Source organism: Homarus americanus, unplaced genomic scaffold (genome assembly GCF_018991925.1).
Source record: "Homarus americanus isolate GMGI-L3 unplaced genomic scaffold, GMGI_Hamer_2.0 scaffold39675, whole genome shotgun sequence".
Classification (NCBI taxonomy): Eukaryota; Metazoa; Arthropoda; class Malacostraca; order Decapoda; family Nephropidae; genus Homarus; species Homarus americanus.
The window spans coordinates 17,960,942-17,985,851 of NW_024736071.1; the positions used below are offsets into that span (position 1 = coordinate 17,960,942).

The 24,910-nt window shown below is 36.6% G+C and overlaps 2 protein-coding genes across 5 annotated transcripts; one reads left to right on the forward strand and one right to left on the reverse strand.

Annotated features, from left to right (window-relative positions):
* Window positions 1-4,917: 4,917 nt before the first annotated feature.
* LOC121871850 (lys-63-specific deubiquitinase BRCC36-like) lies at window positions 4,918-15,882 on the reverse strand. 4 transcript variants are annotated; one of them, XM_042374399.1, is made up of 8 exons: window positions 15,864-15,882; window positions 13,242-13,369; window positions 12,913-13,011; window positions 12,521-12,626; window positions 10,876-10,964; window positions 9,307-9,438; window positions 8,660-8,768; window positions 4,918-6,353 (listed from the first exon to the last, which is right to left on the reverse strand). In XM_042374399.1, exons 2-8 carry the CDS (start codon window positions 13,353-13,355, stop codon window positions 6,187-6,189), a joined length of 816 nt encoding a protein of 271 aa, XP_042230333.1. In that variant the 5' UTR covers window positions 13,356-13,369; window positions 15,864-15,882; the 3' UTR covers window positions 4,918-6,186. The 4 variants fall into 4 exon arrangements, with proteins under 4 accessions (XP_042230333.1, XP_042230332.1, XP_042230330.1 ...); XM_042374398.1 differs by lacking the exon at window positions 15,864-15,882 and adding an exon at window positions 15,607-15,672; XM_042374396.1 differs by lacking the exon at window positions 15,864-15,882 and adding an exon at window positions 15,443-15,592.
* A 462-nt stretch (window positions 15,883-16,344) lies between these two features.
* On the forward strand, window positions 16,345-24,559 carry LOC121871851 (40S ribosomal protein S8). Its single transcript, XM_042374400.1, has 6 exons — window positions 16,345-16,424; window positions 19,009-19,115; window positions 21,021-21,120; window positions 21,321-21,496; window positions 23,866-23,995; window positions 24,427-24,559. The coding sequence occupies exons 1-6, from the start codon at window positions 16,421-16,423 to the stop codon at window positions 24,534-24,536; spliced, it is 627 nt and encodes a 208-aa protein (XP_042230334.1). The 5' UTR covers window positions 16,345-16,420; the 3' UTR covers window positions 24,537-24,559.
* The last annotated feature ends 351 nt before the right edge of the window (window positions 24,560-24,910 follow it).

The window sequence follows — 24,910 nt, forward strand, 5'->3', positions numbered from 1 at the left end:
GGTTTCGTGATGTTGTCTCACACTCAGGATGGGTTGGAGAAAGGAAACTCACAATGTGCGCTCTCTATACATATTGTATTGGATGTACAATGCAGCTTGGTGCTGGGGGGTGGCAGCGTGAGTCCAAGCGTGGTGTAGGAGAGAGCTGGTTGGTGAGGGTGCTCAGAGGAGGACAGGCAGCTTGAAAGGCAGCATAGTCGCTGGCGGGAGCGAGGGCCACCAGGCAGGAGCGGAGGAGGAGGAGGTGCTTGCTGGTGGCTGTAGGTAGAAAGAGAGAGGTCAAGGCGGGGTGAGGTCTTATATAGCGGGGGTAGGCGTGGCTTGATAGTTGACCTCCGCCTTGTTAGGCGGCGCTGGTTGCCGAGCTTGACCACGAGGCATACACTGGGGAATTCAAAGAGGGTCGGCTACTCAGCAACAAACGGCGTTTGTAGGGGAGGAATCCACTACAATAATAAACAAGAAAGATTGATTCAAAGAACATAAACACGATAAAGAAAGCCCACTCACACAGTATAACAACAGAAAGTTGCAACAACAGAGACCTATTGAAAAAGTGTTGCACTTCATCAATTAAGCATTGTGCCAGTATAATAAATTTATACTAAAGAAGAGACAAAAAGCACAACATACTAAGAGTGGAAAACTCGGTACAGTATAGAACAATACTAAGGGTTAACAAATACTACTGTATATACCAAGGAAATTATATAGGAGGAAGCGCATCTTAAAGCAACTTAATGAAGATCCTCATAATGCATGTGCCTGGCCACTAGATAGCACTAATTAAATGGCGGGAAAAGTGTCGGCTGTTTGTTTTGACCCTTGGACCTTGGCAAGTTGGTCACTGGGCAGTGGGCATGGTGAGTCTTGGTGACTGACATGACAGTAACACAAACCGGTGTTGTGTGCAGCACAGATAAAAACAACAATAAAGACCTAAGGTTTCATTACTTCTCAAAGGACAAGAAGAGGTAAGTAGCGTGACACAAGTTTAAAGCATATTTTGAAAAGTAAGCAGAGAAGATGTGAGTAAAACTCATGAACCGGGATGTGCCCATTTCGTCACCACATTTTTTACCCATTTCGTCAACACTTATTTACCCGTTTCGTCACCACTTATTTACCAGTTTCGTTACCGCGTTCATTCCCATCACCATTTCAAGGGCTTTGGACCTTCATTACGTCTTCACTGAAGCAGTGAAGGCGTATGGCTGGTTTACTATCTTTGTGTACAGTCGGGGTCAAAAGTTTGCTCCCTCCCAAATTGAAGCAGTATCGACCTCAGGTGAGATAAAACAGCACACCTGCACCAGATAATAGTCAGGGTAAGTAAAGTTCGGAGACTCATTCCCATGATTCAGTTTCACCACGGAGAGTGAACTTTTTTCCACGACTGTATTGTACATACTGTACTGTTACAACCCTCAATTTTACAGAAGCAGTAGATATCTCGCAAGTGTTGTCGAATTACCACTGGCTGTCCCGCCAGTCTCTGGTAATTTCCCAACGATTGGTATCAGTGTACAGACAAACAACAGGCAGGTAGAGTGCCACCAGGTCACAGATACACACTTGTGCACTGTAGTTCCTCTTTAATAAACACTAATTCTTCACAACACTGTTAACAGGACAATGTCTTCACAGCTTGACTCCACACTTTGAATATATAGTCAGCACACTACCAATGTATAATTCCTTAGTGTTCTTACTTTATATTAAGCACAACAATTGTTTTTGAGGCTTACAATAATAAGTAAATCATAACAAAATAATGATGCAATACATTCCAGAAAATTCTTACATAATTAATACATCAATATATACACGAAAATTTCACTAAATTTGCCAAAATAACTGTTGCTTGGAAAGAAAATACTGTAATCAAAACACCTAGTTTACAAATTTGTAATACAAAATTATGCTTTGACATAACAATACATTGGATCATGCAAGTATCTCACTAAGACAATTTATTAAAGACGAAAATAAAAAATAAAAACGTTATTACTCATGCAAGCATCTCACTAAAACAATTTATTAGATACGTACTAAAACAAAACAAAACTAAAAACATTGTTAATACGGTACTCCTGAATTTATTCTGTATTTTATTTATATTTGCCATTGTTTTAATTGTTGCCTTTATTAAATAATTATTATTCATGTACTGTACAGTATAATAATAGCACAATAATTCTCAAGTTGTCTGTATATACTGTACTGTATGTGTAATTTATATTCGTGGAAAATAATAACTTAAAATTTTTCACTCTAATACCAGCGACTAGGTGGTACCGAAACGGATTTGATATTGGTGACGAAATGGGGTGTATCCGTAACGTTTGGTTAAGTTAATGGCACACATTTCTCTTATCACATTCATTATTCAGTATCATCATAAAAATAATCACACATAAATGAACAAAGTCAATAAGGTCCTTCAGGTGTTAGCTACATGCTACATCTTTACCCATACCTTCATCTGGAACTTAGGTTAAAGGCAAAAAACTAACGTTGTATCCTTTTTTAATATATCTTGTGAATATCCTAACACAAATTATTGACAAAGGTATTAATAATTATTCTCATGTCCAACTTAATTTTTAATTGGATAATTATTCATCATTCCAGATGTATAACTTGACTGAGAAACCCCAATACCTGTAATTGTATAGCCTTTCTGAAGACTGAAACGCTACATCAGCTATATAAATACATTTCATGTCTGTAGCAACCACTTCAACCGTAGGTTGCCTTGTTTCTATTGCACTTCCAATAACAGGTTAATTGATCTTTCTCTGAACTTTACTGCTATACCTGTACAATATTTATTTTATCTCCTTTTCTTCATCATGGGAAATGGTTATTGTAATATTTTCATACATGTTCTCTTTATTGGACCAGACTTTTACCTCTGGGTATAAGTATGGGACCTAAACACAGTGTAATCTTATTCAACCTTGTGTATAGTGGGCAATCACTGCTCAGGTATCAGTATAACATAAACAATACTAATTATTATTTGATACAGAAGCTGAACTATGAAGAATAATCTTTAACCAATGTTTAACAGATGGTCCATAAGATGCTTTAAATCCTATGGTAAGTGTTGATGGTGGTGATGGTGTAAGGTTGAGAGTTTCACTGTTAACCATTTTATAGGGAAATTTCTCTTTTTATAGTTTACTTAATTTATTTTCTGTCCCACTATTGTTTAACAACTATTTTTCCTTTCTGTCTTAACTTCTTAACTCTTCAACCTTTTTTCTCTCAATTTCTTAATTCATTAATTCCATATATTAGTTATGTCTCAGTTATTTTACTGCTCATAGTTAACCCCTAACCTCTGACCTGTGGTAGCATGGCTCAAGGGTTAGGACACGTGGTATACTGTAATTCTAGTACCAAGTTGTGGGAAGGAATGAAGGTAAATACTGCAGGAGAATGATAACCCTAACATACAAATAAAATGGTTTATTTAAATGAAATTAGACTTATGAACACTTCCAGTAACACACAACTACAAGGATCACCTACCTGGCTCTACTCATCTTATTAGGTACATTTTTCAACTTACACCATTACTTGGTGTGCCTTTAACAAAACACACAACACTCTTATCTTACATATAGCACATTCGCCAAGAAGTAAATGGCGACCTCATACTCTTGCTGTCTCCAAACACCCATACAACTGAGGAGACAAGAATACTCGGACAAATAACACACTCAAAGTAATCTCTACTTGGGGGGCTCATTCAAACAATGCTGGGCTGGCCATGTTTACTCCTCATGAGAGATCACCAGGACGGACAGTGAACACGTCTGGGTGGCTGGCTGGGGCCCAGGCAGATGGCTAGCTAACCACGCCCGTGTTCACGACTCTACCCGATTTTACTGGCCTTCATCCATCTCTCAAACTAGTGTGGAGGTCGTCCCAGTCTGCATGGCCCTTAGCCTACAGGAGTCTGTGAACAGGATGGAGTCAAGACTGGAGAGTGAGGTGACATGACTGTCAACGTTTTAAAAGCTGAAGGCACAAGAAAACTTTACTTAAAACACCTCAAAGTTACGTTACTAGATCATTTACATTCAAACAAAATATTTAAGTCAAAATCACTTAATGTGACGAGGTGGAACACGAAATACTGGACATTACCTGTGAACAGGATGGAGTCGAGGCTGGAGAGTGAGGTCGAGGCGGCTCTCGCCCTCCTCAGCCAGCGCCTCACCACACCCGAGCTACCAAGCCATAGCTTACACAGTTAGTATCAACAAACTTCGTTACTCTACACATTGACGTGTGAAAATTAGACTACAAACTTATTTTAATTTTCTAATTTTAACTTTTAAAACTAAGCAATGACTGAGCTTTCAAAAACAAGAATTAAACTGATGTCAAGTACAGCTGCTCCCTGACTTACGACAGGGTTAGGGACGCAAATCCAGGTCGTAAGTCGAAAATGCATAAATAATACATAGAAAATCTAAAATGGGTGTCTCTTTTTCTTCTCAGCACCACAAAACTCTCACTTTTAAGCTTGCCAGCCATTTTAAAATGAATTACAAACGAAAATTTTGTCAGTACACAGCGCAATCACTGACGTTGGGACTCAAAAATACGCAATTTGACAAAATTTTGGTACGACTGAGGCGGTCGTATGTCTGGGTGGTCGTAAGTCGAGTAGGTCGTAAGTCGGGGAGGAGCTGTACTGTAGTTTCTTAAACTAACCCTATGCAGTGCCATGGATGGCTGTCCAACACATGAAGATTGTTAGTAACAAGAAATCTATGATTAAGACCTTTGGCTGGTTGAAGGGAGAGGTGTTCCAGTGTACAGTACAGTATTGGTAGAACATTGCACCAAGGACAAATTCACCAAAGAAAAGCTTCAAGTGATTCAATTAAACAAATATAAGAACTAAAGTTTTATTCTATCTACACCAATTTTTTTTATTCTGCAGGCGTACAATATTTATTACTGTATATACTCAAGCACCGTTTTTTAAGTTTTTATGATAACATTTTCTAACAAAAGGTAGGGGGGTCAAAAAATATACTCATTATTTTTGAGGGGTTAAAATTCATGCATTTCTGTGGGTCATTTACAGTGAACGATCACTACCCAGTACATGCTTGCAGTAGGCTAACCTTACCAGTAAGCTCTTTTAACCTAGGCTTGCCTGCCATATGCCTAGATTCTTTCTTTATGTTGCTACATGAAAAGCAAAACCTCATTTACTTAATATGCCACTGTAAATCTACAAATGCTCGATACAAAATGAAGATTTACATATAATTTTCCTTCTGTTTGCACCTGTTTACATCACTGGTGGCATTGTTGCCAATTAGACTCATTACTGTAGCCACACCCCCCCTAGCTCTCTCTCTACCAGGCCGAGCTGTTATGGTTATTTTTCAACTCGTAATTTCGGGTAGATGTGCGTCAATTAAAATTTTTACGCTTTTTCTTGTTCTCTTAATGATATTTATGTTACAGTGCACAGTTAAAGATACTTTTTGGGGGCGAATCTAGCGAAATTTATAAATAGAAGTCGGCAACTGTGGGGGTATTCAGTTTCAGAGTTAGTAGCACTGTTAATAGTGTCAGCTGCTGTGGTGGCAGCCATGGCAAAAATGCTTTGGCATTTACCTGGTGTCTTGCTACAAAATATGTCTAGGATTATTTGTAGTATTTTCTGAATTATATGGTCGAATTATACAAGTCACAGTGAAAACCCCAGGCTTTTTTATCAAATCATCAGGGGCAGAACTATACATGAGATATGTTTATACATGAGTATATAAGAGAGCTATTAACTCAGTTCACAAGAAATTTATGGTCTCAATAACTATAAATTTCAACCCCTACTTTTTAACATAGAGCCCTATCTATATCACAATACTGTAAACTACTCCTTTAAATATTACATTTGGAAAAAAAAATACCTGTACTAAATATACAGTGCATTATCTATAATTCTCTCTTGTAGGCAATATTTATGAATATGAATTTTGTGATAACCAAAACCTAACACTTTTACAAAGAATATAAAAGACAGCAATGAAGAATACAAAATGGAAGTACAGTAATGCTAATAACAAAACATATTTTGTGAATTTAGCAAAAGAGATATATGTATAGTACAATACAATATGGCAGTCAAATGCAGGAAATTCAATATTACGTGGGAATATCTTCTTTATTTTGTTTAAGGAGGTTATTTAGGTACTCTACTTCTTGTTTCAATTGTTGTGTAGTTCCTTGAATAAGACATAAACGCTCTTCCACAGTGGAGACGAGAGGACCAGACACTAGTCTGCTCAGACCACACACACTCCTCACCATCACTAGAGGGAGAACACATATAAATGCTTATATATACTGTACTGTATACTATTATAATAAATACTTATAGTAAGTCACCAGTATAACATCATCCACATCGACTTCTTGTAAAAAACCCAACTGTCTTCATATATCAAACAAAATGGGGTGAGACACACCAATTTTATCTCAACTTGTCTGTGAACCATCATTCATGAATTTATACAAATTCCAAATGAACACTGTCCCTGCCTGAAACAATGTATAATGCCCTGGACAAGGCAGAATCTGAAGGGAGCTCCAATGGCCGCGAATAACATTTACGGACCGGGGAGGGTAAATTTTTACGTGTGTACAAAGGAATGTATATTCCCTTAATGTGTTTGCCCTTAAGACAATTATTTATTTTGCCTGTATTGTATATATGTGTGTGTGTGTAGACACACACACACAAAACACATAGAATAAATAATAATAGGAAAATACTCTCACAAATAACCAGAAACAAATTTTTTAAAAATGTGAGTCTACCCTCAAGTCGGTTGCAATGATTATTTCTGTAAAATTACATCTAGTTACAATGCAGAGGGAATATATACACCCCAGAAAAAAAAAAACGGATGACAATGTGAGGCATTTCTACAAGTGGACGGGCTGCATAATATTCACTCAAGAAACATGGTTCAGTACGGTACTTTACCTACTTACACTCATCATTGTCATCATTTTACAGTGTTTTTCCACACTAGCTTGGACTAGCTGTGATTACTTTGGTGAAAGCTGTATGGTTTCTTGCAGCCTCTGTTGTCAGGGTCTTACCTTAGAGGTCATTTCTTACAACCTATTCCCGTATCATTTTTGGCTTACCCTGTGCTCTCCTCCTCTTTACTTTACAACTCCTGCATCTCTCGACCTAATTGGGCTCCTCCATTCTCTCCCCATACTCAAAACAATCTCAGCCTACCTCTACACAACACTTCACCAATGCTTTCAATACCTAGCCACCTTTTTTAGCTCTGAACATTATATTCAATACACATCCATCATACCATTGTCACTTCAACTCACTAAAGCCTACATATGTCATCCTCTTTAACGGTTCATGTTTCATTGCCATACAACATCACCCTTCTCACATAGGTAGCATACAACTTTGCAACTTATATTTCTTCTCGCCATTTCTACCTCTTGCAATTGAACTAGCTTAGGCTCCACCTCCAGCACTGATCATGTCATACAAGTAACAAATCTTATTGACACCATCCAAGGGTATACCCCCAATATTGACCCTTTCCAACTTTGCTAAGGCCTTCAAGGTCAGATGTTTACCTGCATTTACAACACACTGAAATCAGCAACATCATGCAGTCTGCACTTACACCATTGCACATCTTGTTTACCCGCCTTCCACACTCACTGTACATTACTGAGTTACTGCTAACACCCTTCTTACAGAAAAAACATGGCCATTTTCCACTACAGATCCTTCAATTACACTATTGAACAGTACTTTGGTTTTCACCATGTTCACTTTCATGCCCTCTGACTCCATTCCATCCTTCCATATCGTAAATTTCTCCACTGCCTCTTCAATATTATCTGCTATGAACACTAAGTCATCAGCATACAACAACTCCCAGTCAAAAATTAGTGTATAAATGGATGCATTTCATATTCTTTGCTACTGTATTTCTAATTAAAAAATTTCCAGACTTTTAAATCATGAGGTTTTCAGATACAGTGCATGAAATTTGGATATGAGAGATTCTAATGAAATTTGTATGTTTCCTATTGTTATTTTTCAGTACAGTACTTCTCTAACATAAACCCTTTTTACGTATGAATTAATAGCTTTTGCAATTTTTTACAATGGGCTTCATAACATAGTTCATGAAAATTACAGGATTACTTTACTGTAATTTTACAGTGTATGATTACATAAATAACCAACACAGAGATATTTCCTGTGAAGTACTGATGTGGTTTGATCAGACAAGCAAACAAATGGAGAGGCATAGAAAAGACCAGAATAGCCTCTGGATAAGATACTAGGGCTGGAGACAAAGAATGTGAGATGATGAGTTATCATTCACAGATTGTCAATAGAAAAGTACTGTACAGAGTGCAGCTTGAATACAGGTAAGTTTTCAATCATACTGTAATGTATAGCCCAACAGAGGGCAAATTGTCAAGTTTCTCTCTTAGTCTAACATGAGTTTAAAAAAAGTAGAAGGCCTACCCGTAAGTCTATCATTTACTGGTAGTGACTGATATGACTGTTTCATGGTGACAAAAATAAATACAAATTAAGTGATATTATAAGGCTTACCTGCAGAATTGTGTAAGTGGGCCAGGGGATACTGGTGTGCCCGCTGCCGAGATAACTGCAGCACTTCAATTTGCTCATCGTAAAGTGTGGAACAAAGATTTTCTAAGGCCTGAAAGTAAATGTAAAGTTTTTTTTTTCCAGATTCAGTGCATGGTAAATAGCATCATTTTCAAATACTGTAATTACCATACATTTCTAAAAATTCCTACTGTCATAGTTGCAAGTATGATGCTGACTGTACCATTACTTAAGTAAGACATTTACCTCATATAACACAGCATGAAATAAATATTGGATATTCAAATTTAAAATAAAGCTACAATTATCTGGTCAGTAATTGTGATGCTTGTAATTGTGTACTTTATGGCATGGAAAAAAATAGACCCTCAAAACGGTGAGTTTATGAAGAATTTAATACAGTATGCTCTTTTTTTCTTGCCATTTTAAAGATAATATTTTTCTAAGTCCAAAAACACCTAACATGAGCAGGTGCCAGATATGTCTCCCATGTATTGTACGAAGACGTGCATAGTAATTGATGTCATGGATGGCGTATGATTGCCTGAAAACCACATATGCAATGCAGTAAATAATAAACATTTCATTTAAGAAATACTCTACTGTATGTATTTCAAATTACTACAAACCTGCTGGTTGTTGATAGCTAACAATGGACTTGGGCGGACTTCCAATGGAACAGGTAAACGAACATACTGAGGAGGTTCTCCTTCGGGGCTTTGGTTAGTTGCTTGGAAACAAGTTACTTGATGACTACCAACCTATAAAAACAAATATTATTACTTAGTTTTTATAGTTAGTATTCATGACTCAACTTTGTATGTATAAAGAAAATTCACATGTTGTACCATATGTCACTCTGGAGATTAGGCCTAAGGATTTACCTTGTATACAGTACAGTACGTATTGCATGTTCAAATTGAACGGTACAGTATTAGCAAGTAGGTATGGAGTATTTCTACTTGTTCTTCTAATCCACAATGCTCCACTCAGAGCTCTCCTTTGAGGGGATGACAAAAACAGAAAAGCCTTCAGGCCATTCAATCAATATGTATCTTCTTTTGCTCTCTCTATTTCCTTTGTCCCCCTTCCCTGTTCTCTCCTTAATGCATTGATTCACACTATTAGTCTTCTTCTACCCAAAGCACCTAGTCTCTATACAATACAGTACTATCTTTCCTCCTACATCTTCATCACATGGCCATACCATCACAGCACACCCATCTACATCCAACCCATCAGTCCACAATTTTCATCCTCTGTCCTATCAGCTATTCCAAGCACCTAAATAGACTGTATACTACTGTTTCTTATTCTGGTAACACCCAATGCAGCCCTCAAAGAATCACTTGTTCTAACTTCAATTAAAGAGCATTCTGTTCATTCCAAGCAGATATTTCCCTCTCATACATCAAGTGATGAAGTATTGTATAATACAGTACAGTACTGTGCACTTCATTATCTCTCAGTTCTCTCTTCACCACCAAACTTATATTCGTTCCCTTGACAACCCTTTCTAGCTATTCTCCTTCCTTTAATGTGCTGTTCTCTTCTTACTTTCACTCGTAATTGTGCTAATATTATTGTACTTAATATTACTCCTATATACAGTATTTAAATTCTGTAACCTATAATTTTTCACCCTTCATCATATACAGTATAGTAAGTTTACATGGAAATTGACTGGTTTTCCTCTTATATATTCTATACTATACCAATATTCACTGTATCAAATTCCCTTTCCTCCTTTACCAATACTTTACATTTCCGAGCATTTACTTTCAATTTTCTTTGATCACACACCATTTCAAAGCCATTCACCCATTATTACCATTTCTGTTCACTCTCCACACTTGTCTTTCTCCATTCTTCCCTACTAATCTCCCATTTTATTGTTAGATTTCTGTATCACTTGAGCCATTTAACAAAAGAGTTGAAGAACAGTAAAACTGATATACAGGTATACTGTACTGCATCTATAAATTTTCCTCTGCACATGGCCATATCTCAAAATATTACAGACTACTTAAAAGATTTACCTTTGGTACTGTGTATAAATACAATGCTTTAGTCATGTACAATACATAGTATTTCTCCTACTACTCAATATTGACTTAAAACATTCTATATTAAGTATTCCATTGTGACAAATTCCAGATTTCCACACTGGTACAAGAAAACAAAAAATACTATGATACCTTTGTCTTCTTATCTTCATTGTAAACAGAGAAGATGAGCCCAATAAAGCGACTGTCCATCTGTTGATACCCCGCTTGAGTCTGCAAGTCTACATATGATGTACATGTCACAACTTTTTATATACACAACATATTTTCTCATTAATTATTAATAAAGACTGAGTGCTTTTAATTTTCTAAATACAGTACTGTACTGTATTTGTGTGTACAGTACAGTATACATGTTGAAGATATGAGAAAGTATTTCTATTTGCTGTCTTAATCCTTTCCAATCACTTTCTACATTTGTTTTATACCACTCTCTCCTATCATTGACCCCCTTTCTTTTAGGTTAATGTACAGTATACAGTACCTTAACCCATTTTAAATAAAAGAAGTGCAAGGAATTAAAATTATAGAATTCTTTTTTTGAAATAAAAATTTCAAAAGAAAATATACTCTGTATTTAAATATCAAACACTCTTAGCACAAATAGAAAGTCAATTACTGAAAGAGTTAGCCAATAAGTACTAATGAGCTATTCTTTCTTTAATTCTTGCAAGCCTTTTCCCATTATGACACAGACTGGCTGGAATGAAGAGCAAATGCTTCCATTTGTAGTAACCCCCCTTTAGACTATGATAGGCTACGGGAGTTACACATGACAGTGTACCCTCTGAATAACAATACTAAAAATGTGTCCTAAATTTAAACTAAGACTGCCTAGTACACAGTAAAAAAAAAAAAAAATATGTTAAGTTGTGTGATAAGTGGTGGGTATATGTCATACATTTACTGCATTTAAGGACATTTAGGATGTATGATGTAGGCTGATTGACAGATGTGAAGGGGAAGGGAGATTCATAGTTGAGGAGAGCAAAGAATGAAGACGATGAATGATAGCACCGCATCACTGAACTTTTAGAACATGCACAGTTGGTTACTACAAGTACAGTTTTGGAAACGTGTTCCTACAACCCCTGTAGTAACCCGTGTCTCCAAATGGCAATGTCACAGCGCAGTAGTAATACAGTATCACCATTTATGAATGAATGGGTATTGGTCGTGTAAAGACGGACGTGACTGGTGGATAGGTTTGTGACTTTGCAACCTTAATTTGTGACCTCCACATACTTTTATATGTACAGGTAGTCCCCGACTTACGACTGCTTGGACTTATGACCGTCGCAGTTGTGACCATTTTTTTTTCAAATTTTTTTTTCAAATGACGCACGCATTTTCTATACCGAAACGTTTCCAGTTAATGTAGTCTCCATGTATAACTAGAAAATTATGGGGGCCCCATGTGCATTCAGCTGACTACATTAAAGGTAAGTGCTCGGTCACACTGTATCCATTCCTCATTATTTATTACTTTCACTGTACTGTATCCATTCCTCATTATTTATTACTTTTACTGTACTGTATTTCACTGTAAATTTTTTATTAAAAAAAAAAAATTTGATTTTTTTTTTATCTATGTCGGACTTACGACCTGGATTTGGGTCCCTAACCCCGTCGTAAGTCGGGGAACACCTGTATATCTAAAATGATCTTTCAAATATGTATCAAATCTATATTATTCTATATACAGTATTGTATGTAATTTAATCTTCGCATGTTAAGAAACTAAAGGTAGCACTGGTAAACTATTAATTGTACTAACCAATGTCAGAGGGCCACACTGTGATGTGAGGGTGAGAGTGATACCAGCCAACTATGTGTAGTTCTTGACCACTGGAGGCAGACATTTGTTCAGCTCTCTGTTGGGCCTGATGAAAAATAGCAAGTTATGAATCTGTATTCCAAATCATATCACCATAAACAACATTGTATTCATAAATTACAAAAATAAAAAAAATCATGCAAACCATCTCCACAAATGTCATGCAAATTTACTACTACTTGTACAGTACATACCTATATTTTTCTTAATCTATATTTTACAAACCAATATGTGTTTTAACTACGGTAAATACTGTACAACATCAGTGTCAATTTGGTGTTTAATATTGGGTTAAACTTATGAGAATCTTCAGTGAACAAAAAAATGTTTACCTCAATTAGCATCTCTGGCGAAATTTCTACTCTGTCCTTCCTCTTGTCAGACCTCCTAAGAGTAACAGCTGAATGAATGTCACACACAACTTCAGTGCCCTGAAGAAAGAAAATTAATACTTAGTGGAGGAATAGCATACATTTTTGTTTTACAAATCAGAACTCAGGGGCTTCAAATGATCCATCAGCAGGTTACTGTACAGTGTACACTATCTATAAATTATTTTGGAGTAATAATGGTACGGTACAGTACCGGTATATATTAATTACTGTACAGTACACGTACATGAATATTGCTAATCCTACAGAAACTAATGGTGCAATTATACCTCACTAAATTCTCCAACTAAAAGTCCCAACACTTCCTCCTTCTCTGTGGTGAGGGCATGATGAAGACACACCAAGTAGGCATCAGCCGCTAGCCTAACATTTGACACCCACATGACCAATTTTCAATCTGAAAATACAAAGCAGAAATAAGAACAAATACAGTACATCATTTGTATATGGCACATGATATTAACAAACCCTTCACATCTCACTTATGTACAGTGTACTTAATGATGGAGAATCTAGTCATATTATGTACAGAACTGTAGTCCAGATACAGAACACATAAAGAAGAACAGTAACAGCACTGATAGAATAATAATTTTTCATATCACAAAGTTATATTCTTGGACTTCGCATAGGCCCAGTTGGGGAGCAGTAATGAAATGAATACAGTATAAAATATGAGGAGTACAGTGCCAGAAGGGCAAATTCCACTTGCTCTTATCCATGGTCTATCAAATGGATTGATTCTCAAAGCACCTCGATTCGTCCATCTGGTGATTTTCTAGAAAAAAATAATAATAATAATTGGCTCATTTGCGGCGATATGAAGGTCAGATTCGTTTGAAAGAAAACAAATTATACCTGTTCATTTTTTCCACAGATGTTCTTATCATTATACTGTAAAATCTTATTTTTGAAGGTGACGACATTTACTGGAATCTAATAGAATCGAACCCAACCAACCAAAAGAACCTAACCAACCTTATTAAATTTCCTAGCTGGGGCAGAGCCCCTGGACCCCCTGCCATATTAAACAGAAAATAATTACAGTATTTTGATATCTGGTACCAATGAAAGCAACTTTGTTGAAGAACCATGGTGTAATTTTATGTATTTTGTGGACATGAGAGTACGCTTGGACTGAGTGGGTCGGTTGTAAACAAACAGCAGAAGAAAATACGTGCTGACTCTGCAGATTTTGCGAAGGAGTATTCTCTGTAATTTCTTTATGAAGAAATCACATATAGACGTCTTTTTGGGCCTTGTGATCAGTTTTTCACCATGTTTTACCCAGAAATTTCCCTCATCCTTCATGCCCAGCCCATTACTGGTGATTTATGATTGTAGAGAGAGAAAAAAAATACAGTACAGTACTTATAATTAAAATAAAAAGTTGTTGCTTCTTTAAAAATAATTAATATCCTGTACCGTATAATAAGAACGGCAGTATTTTTACTTTAGGACATAGTGTGCCCGAAAATTATAAACTACTGAAACATTTTGATCTTTTTATTCTGACCATTTTGAACCCCATTTATACCATAAGGAAATGGAAAAATAGTGACACAATTGAATTTAATTGATTTTACGTACTTTTCAGTCTTCATCTGTGAGGAGATGTTATCGGCGCATCATGCATGTGCAATATTGACTAACGTCATCCAGTCGTGACCAATGACGTATCAATATCACACGATTTTTTTCGACCAATCAAATTTGAGTTTTTTCAAAGGAAGCAGCCTGGGTACGGATTTGAATTTCATTGACCAGTCTGACAATGGTCGTGGTGGAGGTTGGTTGTCATTCGTGCTCCTATGATTATTTTAAGTTTATTGCTGAGTTTTACGAGAAAGACGTTCATTCTATCCACTTTTAACTAAGGTATTGTACTTTCGTACATGGCGTACCCCAAAGTTTTAAACTACAAAAACATTTAGGTTTGGTTAGTTTAAACTAGGTCTACCAGGGATCCGGGGGCAGAGCCCCCAGCTAGGGTTTAGGTAAGGTCAGATTACTCGTTTTCTCCCCCACCCAATAACCCCGATTTCCAAGGCTCTCCCCCATTATTGTTGGGGGGGGGGGGGCAAAACCTATAAATTTCCGACAAAAATGAAGGTCAGATACGCTTAAAACAATACTGGAAAAACATATTGGACAACCCCTAGGGACTCATGTCCTAAAGCAAAAATTTACCAGAACGGCTATGGAAAAAAATGAACAACATAGAACAACTCCGTGTGGTGCTAGCCGTCTGTTTCAGTATTACCGTAAACTTCAATGAGAAACATTTGTGTGATAAGAGATTCCTGGGGATGGTGAAGAGGAAGACTTGGCCAACACTGACGCAAGTACAGATACATTTTCGAGCTAGTATACGTCCAGTACTTATCAACAGTGAGTAAAAAGAGACGTGACCGAGCAGCAAACAAGTCGACCCGTTGTGAAGAGGATAAAGTAATTAACACAGACTCACAGTCCCAGGAGGTGACAGGTGACAACAGTTTGTTTACACCAACTATTCACAGGAGTAGGGATCCTGACTGAATGCTTGGGAAGTTATCAGAACTAGGATTCTATTCACAAGCGTTAGCAGTTGCATTAACGTTAGCGCCAAAAATAGATCATATTGAAATGTACACGGTTGTTTCCATTGGCACGGTTGTGTTTGCAGGGCAGGTAGGTACATGCCAATCGCTCCCTGTAGTGATTGAAAACGCAACGCGTGAATGGAATCCTAGTTTAATGCACAACCTTTTTATGACAAATTATAAAACATTATATTAACTTTTTTCTTGAACTATACTAATAATGTTCTGTTAATTGAAAAATCTTAATGGCTTTCTCGAACTAATTATACGTTAATTTGATTTAAGTTTCTGATCGAATCAGCTTACAATATGATGGCAATTAACACCCTATTATATGTGCACTAAGTAATAGGTATACTGTAGACCGCAGTACGCACTGAATGAGTGATTAAGGAAACATATTTTCTTTGCAATTTGTGAAATAAATAACAGTGCAATATTGAGTTTTGTTTAAGGAAACCGGAGAGTAAGATGACAAGCGATAAAGTGGGTAAATTAAGGAATTAAGTCATTGGATCAGCTGAAGATTAGGCACCCTAGCTTATAAAAATCCACTCTATCACATACTTAAAGAGAATAATGTTAAGAAAATAACCACGTACAAGACGAGACGCCAAGTATTTTCAATCGACACGAACGAAACAAACCCATTCTTACTTAAATAAGAAGCTTTGTGAATCAAAATATTTGTTAAGACTAAGATTATATGCTTAGAATTGTTAATATAATAAAAATAGTCTTGCTCTTCTTTTCCTAGCACCAAAGAGTATAAAGTAACATTGGCCAGGTGGTGTGGTGCGCATCCCGAGTCATCATTGTTTAGTAGTTTGTTTTGCTCTCTCCTTTACCCACCATACGCCGCCATGGGTGAGTATGGGGGCGACATTCTCTTTTATCTTCAAAGTTCTCCAACATCCGTCATCTGAGTGATTTATGTATATATTAACATTGTTATAAATTTCCTTACAATGATGGTAATGTAATGAAAAGTGTGAAGTTATTATAAAAAATAGTGATAAAGAGAATAGATGATGTAAGGGGAGTAAGTACCTGTGTTTCTCTATAACAGTGAATGAATATTTCAGACCTCGTGTTACTGTTATTATTGCCTTTGACTAATATGATACGGAAAAGGTAAGGGAAACTATATGTATTAGGTAAAGTTTGTATGTAGTTATGGTCTTTTATTAGCTTAATACATATATAAAAATTACCGTCGGCAAATTATTAAAAAAGATCACTGAATACTGTATATCAGATCTCTTAGACCTGTGGGGTATATACTGATTTAGGTAGGTATCGTTAGTTAGTAAATACAAGGAGGTTTTAACACCTTATTTGAGATTTCTTCGAGGTAGTTATCATTATGCTCGATGCCAACTTGCCCTTAATAATTTCACCTCATTTGTTGATGGAAAAGTGGTTTAGTACAATAAGGAGTCAACCAAAAAGTCCAATTTCATTTATCTCTGCCTTGTGAGAGTTTGTTTGCCACGGTGGGGTAATTATTTGGTTTAACTCGTTACCAAATTTAATTCTTAATAAATTTTCTTCTGTGGTATTTATTTCTTGTGTAAATGAGTGGTAGTGGAGATATCCCCCTTCCCCTTCATCCAACAATTTTGAAGTACAGTATGATCTTGTATTTCGCAAGGAATATAGACTGGAAAAATTGCGTCAAATGCAAATACATAAACTAATGGGAATAACAATATAGACTGGCAACTCTACACCAACCTCTGATTTTTCCATTTATAACCAAATGATACAAATTCTGCCTTTATTGACCTGATTGTGCTTTCCGGAAAACAAGTAATTTTTCTTATCTCACTAGTTTTTAGGCCTTCCTCAAGTAACTTGATCACACTTATCCCGCTTCTCCTTTTCCTTATTTGGCTGCTTAGGTGGGTCTGTCCAACCCCCACCAGTACCAGTAGGCCCCCCAGTAGATGTAGAGGCCATTATCATGACTCGACAGGTGGTAGCACCATCCAAAAAAGCACACAATAGCAGCCTGGGCAGTCGCTAGGATGGTGCGGGCTGCAACGCGATAGTTGCGTTTTAGTAAACCTCTTTTACGTTCACCACCGGCAATTTGGTCACCAGAGCGCTTCCTGGAAACATTCTTCTTATCTTGTCTTTCCATGTTCATCGCTAACACAACAAAATTTGAGAAAAGGGTGAAAATCACGGAGCAATCAACAGAAACCGCGCGATTCAACTGATTACTTGATGTAAATGGAGAGCGCTGGTGTAAACCGTTATTAGTGCTCACTGCGAAACATTCTTTTTACTTATTCTTTTCATACAGTATTTATGGGTAACAGCTAATTTGCAAAACGAAAAAAGACATTTACAGAGTACCTCTCAAAAGACACGAATCAATTGAACGTGTGATGTCGAACGTGAACTGTAACGTTGCATAACCCTGTGCTGCTCTTAAAACGTCGAGAATGGAATCGTGCAATAGCCAACATTCGTATGCAAAAGTTACAACTAATTCGCGTTGACAAAACACGCGTTGTTAACAGAAATGACTAACTAGTATGAGGGCTGTGATGTCATTCAAGACGGTGGCCAGCATTCAGCTGGCTAGATCTCGCAACACTCACTATATTTTACGCCAAATATAAGACTTGGTTACATTAGGTAGTGCTCGGGAAATATGAGATCTTACTGTACATAGGTGGGCAGGGCTTTGAATTAGAGAGGATTGTGGTGTAATGGTGGAGACAACAGTAGAAGATACCGAGTTGCACCAACATTTACATGATTAAAGTTCTTTTTTTTTTTTTTTTTTTTTTTGCATGTTCTTTGGATAGTAGCAAGTAATAAAAAAAAAGAATGCACAGAACTAAATAGAACCTGACCTGATCCAAGGAGATTGGTAACACCAGGAGCCAGTTTGTGTGGTTTCGTTCATTTTACCACATATTTTCTTTGGATGATAGAACTGTAATAAAAATGCAACAGTACACAGAACCTAACCTAACATCCTAACTGAGAGGCTTTGGCACCCTGATCCCCCAAGCATGTTCAGTAGAAGGAACTTACCTTAGCATTGAGGTGAATATAGGGCAGCAATGGCATCTAGGAAATGGTGGAACCTGTCACCTTCAGGAAGCATCTAGAGAAGAAGAACTGCTAGAAAAAGAGTAGCCCCACGTGGCTCCACATTTATGATAAATAATTTATTTCTGCGCCTACAGTATTACGTACTATCATCCAAAGAACAAATGTAAAAGGAAAAGAACGGAATTGAGCAACATCTGATGTTATCCGTCTGTTCCATAATTACCATATACCTGTATATAAATAAAATTGGCAGTGTTAAGCTTAGACTTGGCTAGTAGTGGCCAGCGGTTCCTTCCCGCAAAAATTTACTGAACTTATTGGTTCCAGCATCATGATGCTGTTTGATCTGTGGTTAATCCATTCTAAACTTTCATAGGTATTTCACGTGATCACTGGCATAAACGGCGGGCCACTGGAGGCAAGCGCGTCCAGCCTCGCAAGAAGAGGAAGTTCGAGTTAGGTCGTCCTGCGGCTAATACAAAGGTAAGCCCAGGGTGTGATTGGACTTGTGAAATTGTCTTTATTTGTGTACTTTTATATTTAACAATTCAATATACTGTAGTATGGTATAATGAAATTCATTACAGTAGGGGAAACCTGTTATAGGTCTATTTAACCCTTAAGCCCCGGGTTAGAGTGCTGCTGGCAGTACCCACCACGCGGAGTTAAATCGAGAACAAAATCAACATTTCCAAAAATAATAATAAAAAAATGGCGGGAAAATAGGCAGACGTTCTGGAACGTCACCCGGGGCCTAAGGGTTAAAGCAAACATCATTCATTTTGGTAAGTTGGGAAATGCAGCCATAAATTTCAGGCTGTAAACTCAGGGTTAATAATGGATTAGAAGCAATTCATCAATTCTCTGCTTTACTGTCACAGCTGAATCCCAGAAAGGATCCATTGAAAGTGGGATATAGTGAGTTGTGCCTTTTAAGCAGTTGCTGAACTTCATCTTACTCCAGCTTAGCTATACAGTATAGCTAGTTAGTATGGTTGTCAGGCATCAAACTCTTCAGTTCTAGTCATGACTTCATGGTGAATGGGTTGAACCATAGTACAGTAGCTGGATTTCAACCCAGTGGTACTTGGAGATGAGTATTTGGGGGAGTGGGGATGTTAGTAAAGGATGGGTTTGGATTAACCAAAGACCCAATTAAAAGTCTAGAAAAGACAACTTATTTCTTACCTAAACAGTAAAGCAAAACTGGTGAAGGAATTACACTTAGGTCCCTCCCAGTAATTCAAGATGGAAATACAGAGCCTGTTGCATATTTGACAATACCATGTTCGCATTGGCTGACCCCAAATGTTAAGTGATGGAATGCGTCCCAGCCAGGTAGTGCCCTTCCTCTCCAAACCAGACTTGACCCTTTACTATGGTGACAATGCTTTTATGAGCAGTTTCTTTCTGGAAAGTTATTTTGGATCACTATTGTCAATTTCTGGGTGATTTCAAGACAGCTAATACTAAATTTAATGATATTTCTTTTTACAACATGTTGAGTTTATAATTTGCAAAATAATTGCAGCAGCCATACACAGCAACCCTCCCTGCTCCCTACTGTAGCTACGATAGTCCAACCTTTCTATAATAAGTAAGAAATAAGTGGTTTATGAGTATATTTTGTTAGGAAACTAGTTAGTCCAGAATCGTGTTCTTCAGTATTACGTTTTTACTTCCATTTCTTGCAGTCTCAGACTGATTCATGCTATACTCAGTGTATGTAGGTTTGTGTTTGGCTTTTGTACTGAAGCGTTGTACAGTATAATTTTTCTAATGTGATCATCCCGTTTCATTAATTGGTGAACTAATGCTTTTAAAGTCCAGTATTGGACTGATTTTGTGAATTAGTCTTATGAAAAATTGTGGTAAAACCCACTGCAAGTTCATAATAAAATTAAGGCAGAGCTTGTGTAGCCAGGTACCCTGGCTATTAAGAGCTTGCAACCCAATCCAAGTACTGTATACAATATTGTAAAATCCTGTCTTGAAGGACATGTTGGGTTAAAATTCTAGTGAAAATAATTTGCATTAATCAAATTATTTTTATTGGGGGTACTCAGCTATGTGAGCTTATACATTAAATAGCTGTAAAACTAAGCTTATTTTGAAAAGTACATGGAAGAGATATCGAGCAATAAACCAAAGAACAGTACTGCAGACATACTGTACTAGTGAATTCTCGGCAAATTTCAGGGTTGGGGCATGATTCATAAAACTCATTCTAATACTGTAACTTTTTTGTGTTATGTTTATGATGAATCAACTTTCCTCGTAGTTTGTCAATGAAGACAAAAATCACGGTATTATATCTGAGGTATTTCAGCGGGAGTGTAGTATGATATTTGCTTTTTTCCATAATTGATTGTAAGAGTCCTTTCTCAGCTTGGAACCCAGAGGATCCATACTGTTCGAACCCGTGGTGGGAACAAGAAGTATCGCGCTCTACGCCTTGATACTGGTAACTTCTCTTGGGGGTCAGAAGGTATGTATGTATGTTTATTTGAGTATGTGTTTCTAAAGGTTTATAGATCTTTGAAAGGTGTCTGGGTACCATAAATTGCCAATAAATGTCTTGGAACATTGTGTATGCTCTTTGTAATATATCCAATTACTCGTTACGAAAAAAGGCATTGGTATTCAGTTGTTTTAGAAAATCTTCACAATTGAAATTTTTACCTTCAGGCCAGACACGCAAGACTCGTATTGTTGATGTAGTGTACAATGCCAGCAACAATGAACTTGTACGAACCAAGACTCTGGTGAAGAATGCCATTATTGTTATTGACGCTGCACCTTTCAGACAGTGGTATGAAGCTCATTATGCTCTTCCCTTGGGCCGCAAAAAGACCACAAAGTTGGTAAGTGACTTCTCGTTTGTTGATGCTGGGTTAAAGATAGCTGATCATATGAACCATAAAGTAATTTCTGTAGGGTTATTGAACACTAAAACCACTCTTAGTACTTGAGCCCGAAATCTATCTTGGGGAAGGGTGATATCACCTTTAATTGCCTATGGTAAACACCAGAGAAGTTATAGTGGCTATGATAAATATTATCTTAAAATGATATTTAAAAACTAAATTTACTTTTGATTTATCAGATACTGTATACCTAATAATTGTAAAACACCTTGGTGGCATAGAATATGTGGGATTGCATGGAATGTATATTATACTGCAGATCATCATGAAAAAATTTTCCTTAGATTATTGAGGCTAGGGGATACTGACAGTCGTATTATTAAACAGCATCTTCCTTTGTAGAGGGTCGTCGTGTTTCAACCCGAGTTTTAAACTGAACGAGTCCTGCGGGACACCGCAGTACAGTACTTAAGGGGGTGGTGTGGCGGTAAAATTAACTAACTCCAATAAAATTTATATATAATATTGGAATTAGTTCATTATACCGCCACACCACCCCATTAAGTACTGAACTGCGGTGTCCCTCAGGACTCATTTAGTTTAAAACTTGGGTTGAGACACGACGACCCTCTTCAAGGGAAGATGTTGTTTAATAATACGGGCGTCAGTGTTTCGAGGGCAAATGACTCAAATTCAGCCCAATACAGAGGTACTTCAATCTTTTTATATTTGTTGTCAAGTAGTAAGGTTTATTATGGCTAAGCTTTTGTTATAAACCTATTAGAAGGAGTAGGGAGTGCCTAGCATTTAGTGCAGTAGATCGTCGATATAATGCGAGATGCATTCCAAGAGAGGTCGCTTTAAACCGATATAGCACTAAATCAAAGTGTTTCACTGGAATAATTTAGTTTGGTACTTGCGAGAAACACAAAATACTAAAAAGACTGAGTCGACCCAGATGCACCTTAGCCCATCTCCTAGAATAAACAAAATGTTGTATTTTTGTAGTATTATGTTAAAACAAACACTCATAAATCAACACATCTAAAATTAAGGGATGCAAAATGGTCTGTTTACTGGCTGGGAAGATTGGGGAGGTGAGGTGATTTGTTTGACAATTGATGCCAAGGTCTAGTGCTTATTTATTTATCTGTCCTTAAGAGTGACTCTTTAAGTATTTCTCTTTTAAAATGTCACTAAACTGTCTTGGGAGAATATAATTAATGTTACTGGAATTCTTATAAGATAGTGATTAGTTTGAATATAAATAATGCTATAGTTTGCAGTAGACATACAAAATTTAGTTCTAAATAATTTTATTTAAGGGCTAAAAATGTTATCTCGTGCAAAATATATGACGTTTATATTCAAAATTTTCGCTGTCTTGCAAGATTCTAGCAATGCAAATTATATTCTAACTTTAGACTGTGGTATTATATAAGATAAAAACTGTAAGCCTATAACCACCCAACCCTGGCTGGGAAGATGGGGGGGGGGGTGACAGTGAGTTTGGTCCGAAGGTCTAGTGAAGTATGTCTTTGTTTATTTATGTCCTTTAGATTGGGTTATTTGTTTATAAAATGTCACAGAAGTGACTGGGGAGAATATAATTTACATTGCTGGAATTCTTATAAGATAGTGATTAATTTGAATATAATCATGCTATAGTTTGCACTAGACAAAAATTTTACTAATCATTTAGTACATTATTTTGAGTATATGTACAGTACAGCTTTGCCCTTACAACAGTGTAGTGTGCCCATAGAAACATTAGGTGCAATTTTTTTAATATGATGCGCCAGATTGACTTCCGCAAAATAGGAAAGATTCGCTTTAAATGAAAACGTTGTCCTTAATTGTGGTTGTCGCTTTAAATTGATAATCTTGATTGGATCTTTTTAAATTGACTTTCTATTGTATCTGTGCCATTGAAAAAAAAATTTGTGTTATTGTGACAAGGGCCTATAAAACATTTGGTTTTGTGCCCACAATAGTACCCTACCATTTATCAAAAGTAATAGAGTGAGTGTGAAACGAAGACATGCTGTTAATCATCATTGAATGGAAAGAATTTTTGGTGTAGTTGGAAGATTTGAGAGCTCCCGTCAGGGACTAACTTGTAACTCTTAAGAGAAGCTCAGGCTTATGTTGCATGTGTTAACATGAGTTTCATCTCTGTGGAGTGGTATGATAGTTACCTTGTACAATATTACATGATGTAAACAATGTTGACGAGACAGAGTTTTGTTGTCGTTTTGGCAACATCTGTCAGTGGTGTTAACTGTCATAGTTAATCTGATCTATTAAGAATATTTGAAGGATGAATTTGAATTTCTTTGTCTAAAATCTTTGTAATCTTATTAAAGACTGATGCTGAAGAAGCTGTCTTAAACAAGAAAAGGTCTAAGAAGACTGAAAAGAAGTACAAGGAACGTCAACGCACCGCCAAAGTTGAAGGTCCACTTGAAGATCAGTTCATGACTGGTCGTGTTCTTGGTAAGATTGGTAAATAGAATTTGTTTAAGAATTAGTGTAATAAAATTTTAACACTTTTTTTTTTCAAATTACCTTGCTATATAGCATATAAGTGCTTGTGAGACTGAAAATTTTGTTAAAAATTAATTTTGAAATGTTCCTTATCCCTTTTAAAGATATTTAAAAACCATTAACATTTTACATACAGTATTCTTGATCAAGGGTAACTAACATTTGTGGTACAAGTCTAGCCTAAACTTTACTTTGCTCATTAAATAACATATGGATACAAATACATATGATGAAAAAATATACACTAGATCTTTTGTGCTAAGTCGTTTTGATTGGCATGGTCAATGCTGTGGTTGTCATAGTTACTCTGATTTGGTTAATTGAGTATTTATTTGAAATTTTCATGGAGTGATGTTTAATTTATCCATATTCTTTTCTAGCTTGCCTTGCTTCACGGCCTGGCCAGTGTGGACGTGCTGATGGCTACATTTTGGAGGGGAAAGAACTTGAATTTTACCTAAGGAAAATCAAGAGTAAGAAGAGTAAATAAACAATAAACAGCTGATGTGAGAATAGTGTATCATTAACCATTTTATGGCAAAGTGGATACATCACTCATCTGTCCTAAAGGTCCTTGGTTGACAACAGTGAGTGGGAACTGGATTTCAATTGCGGGAAATGAAAATGGGTCACTTACAAAAGTTCTAGCAAATGTTTTCCTTACAAAATAGATAACTCTAGGTTATAAATAACTCAGTGTCTGGTCTGATGATTGAAATATTGAGTATTTTTAGAGTACGGTGTGCAGTTTATTTTAAAAAAATATGTACTGTATATACTGTATTTGCATTGCCTGTATTCAGACCAGTCTTGACAAATTTTGGTATGATGGCCAAGTTACAAAAATTTCAAGTGGTAATGAAA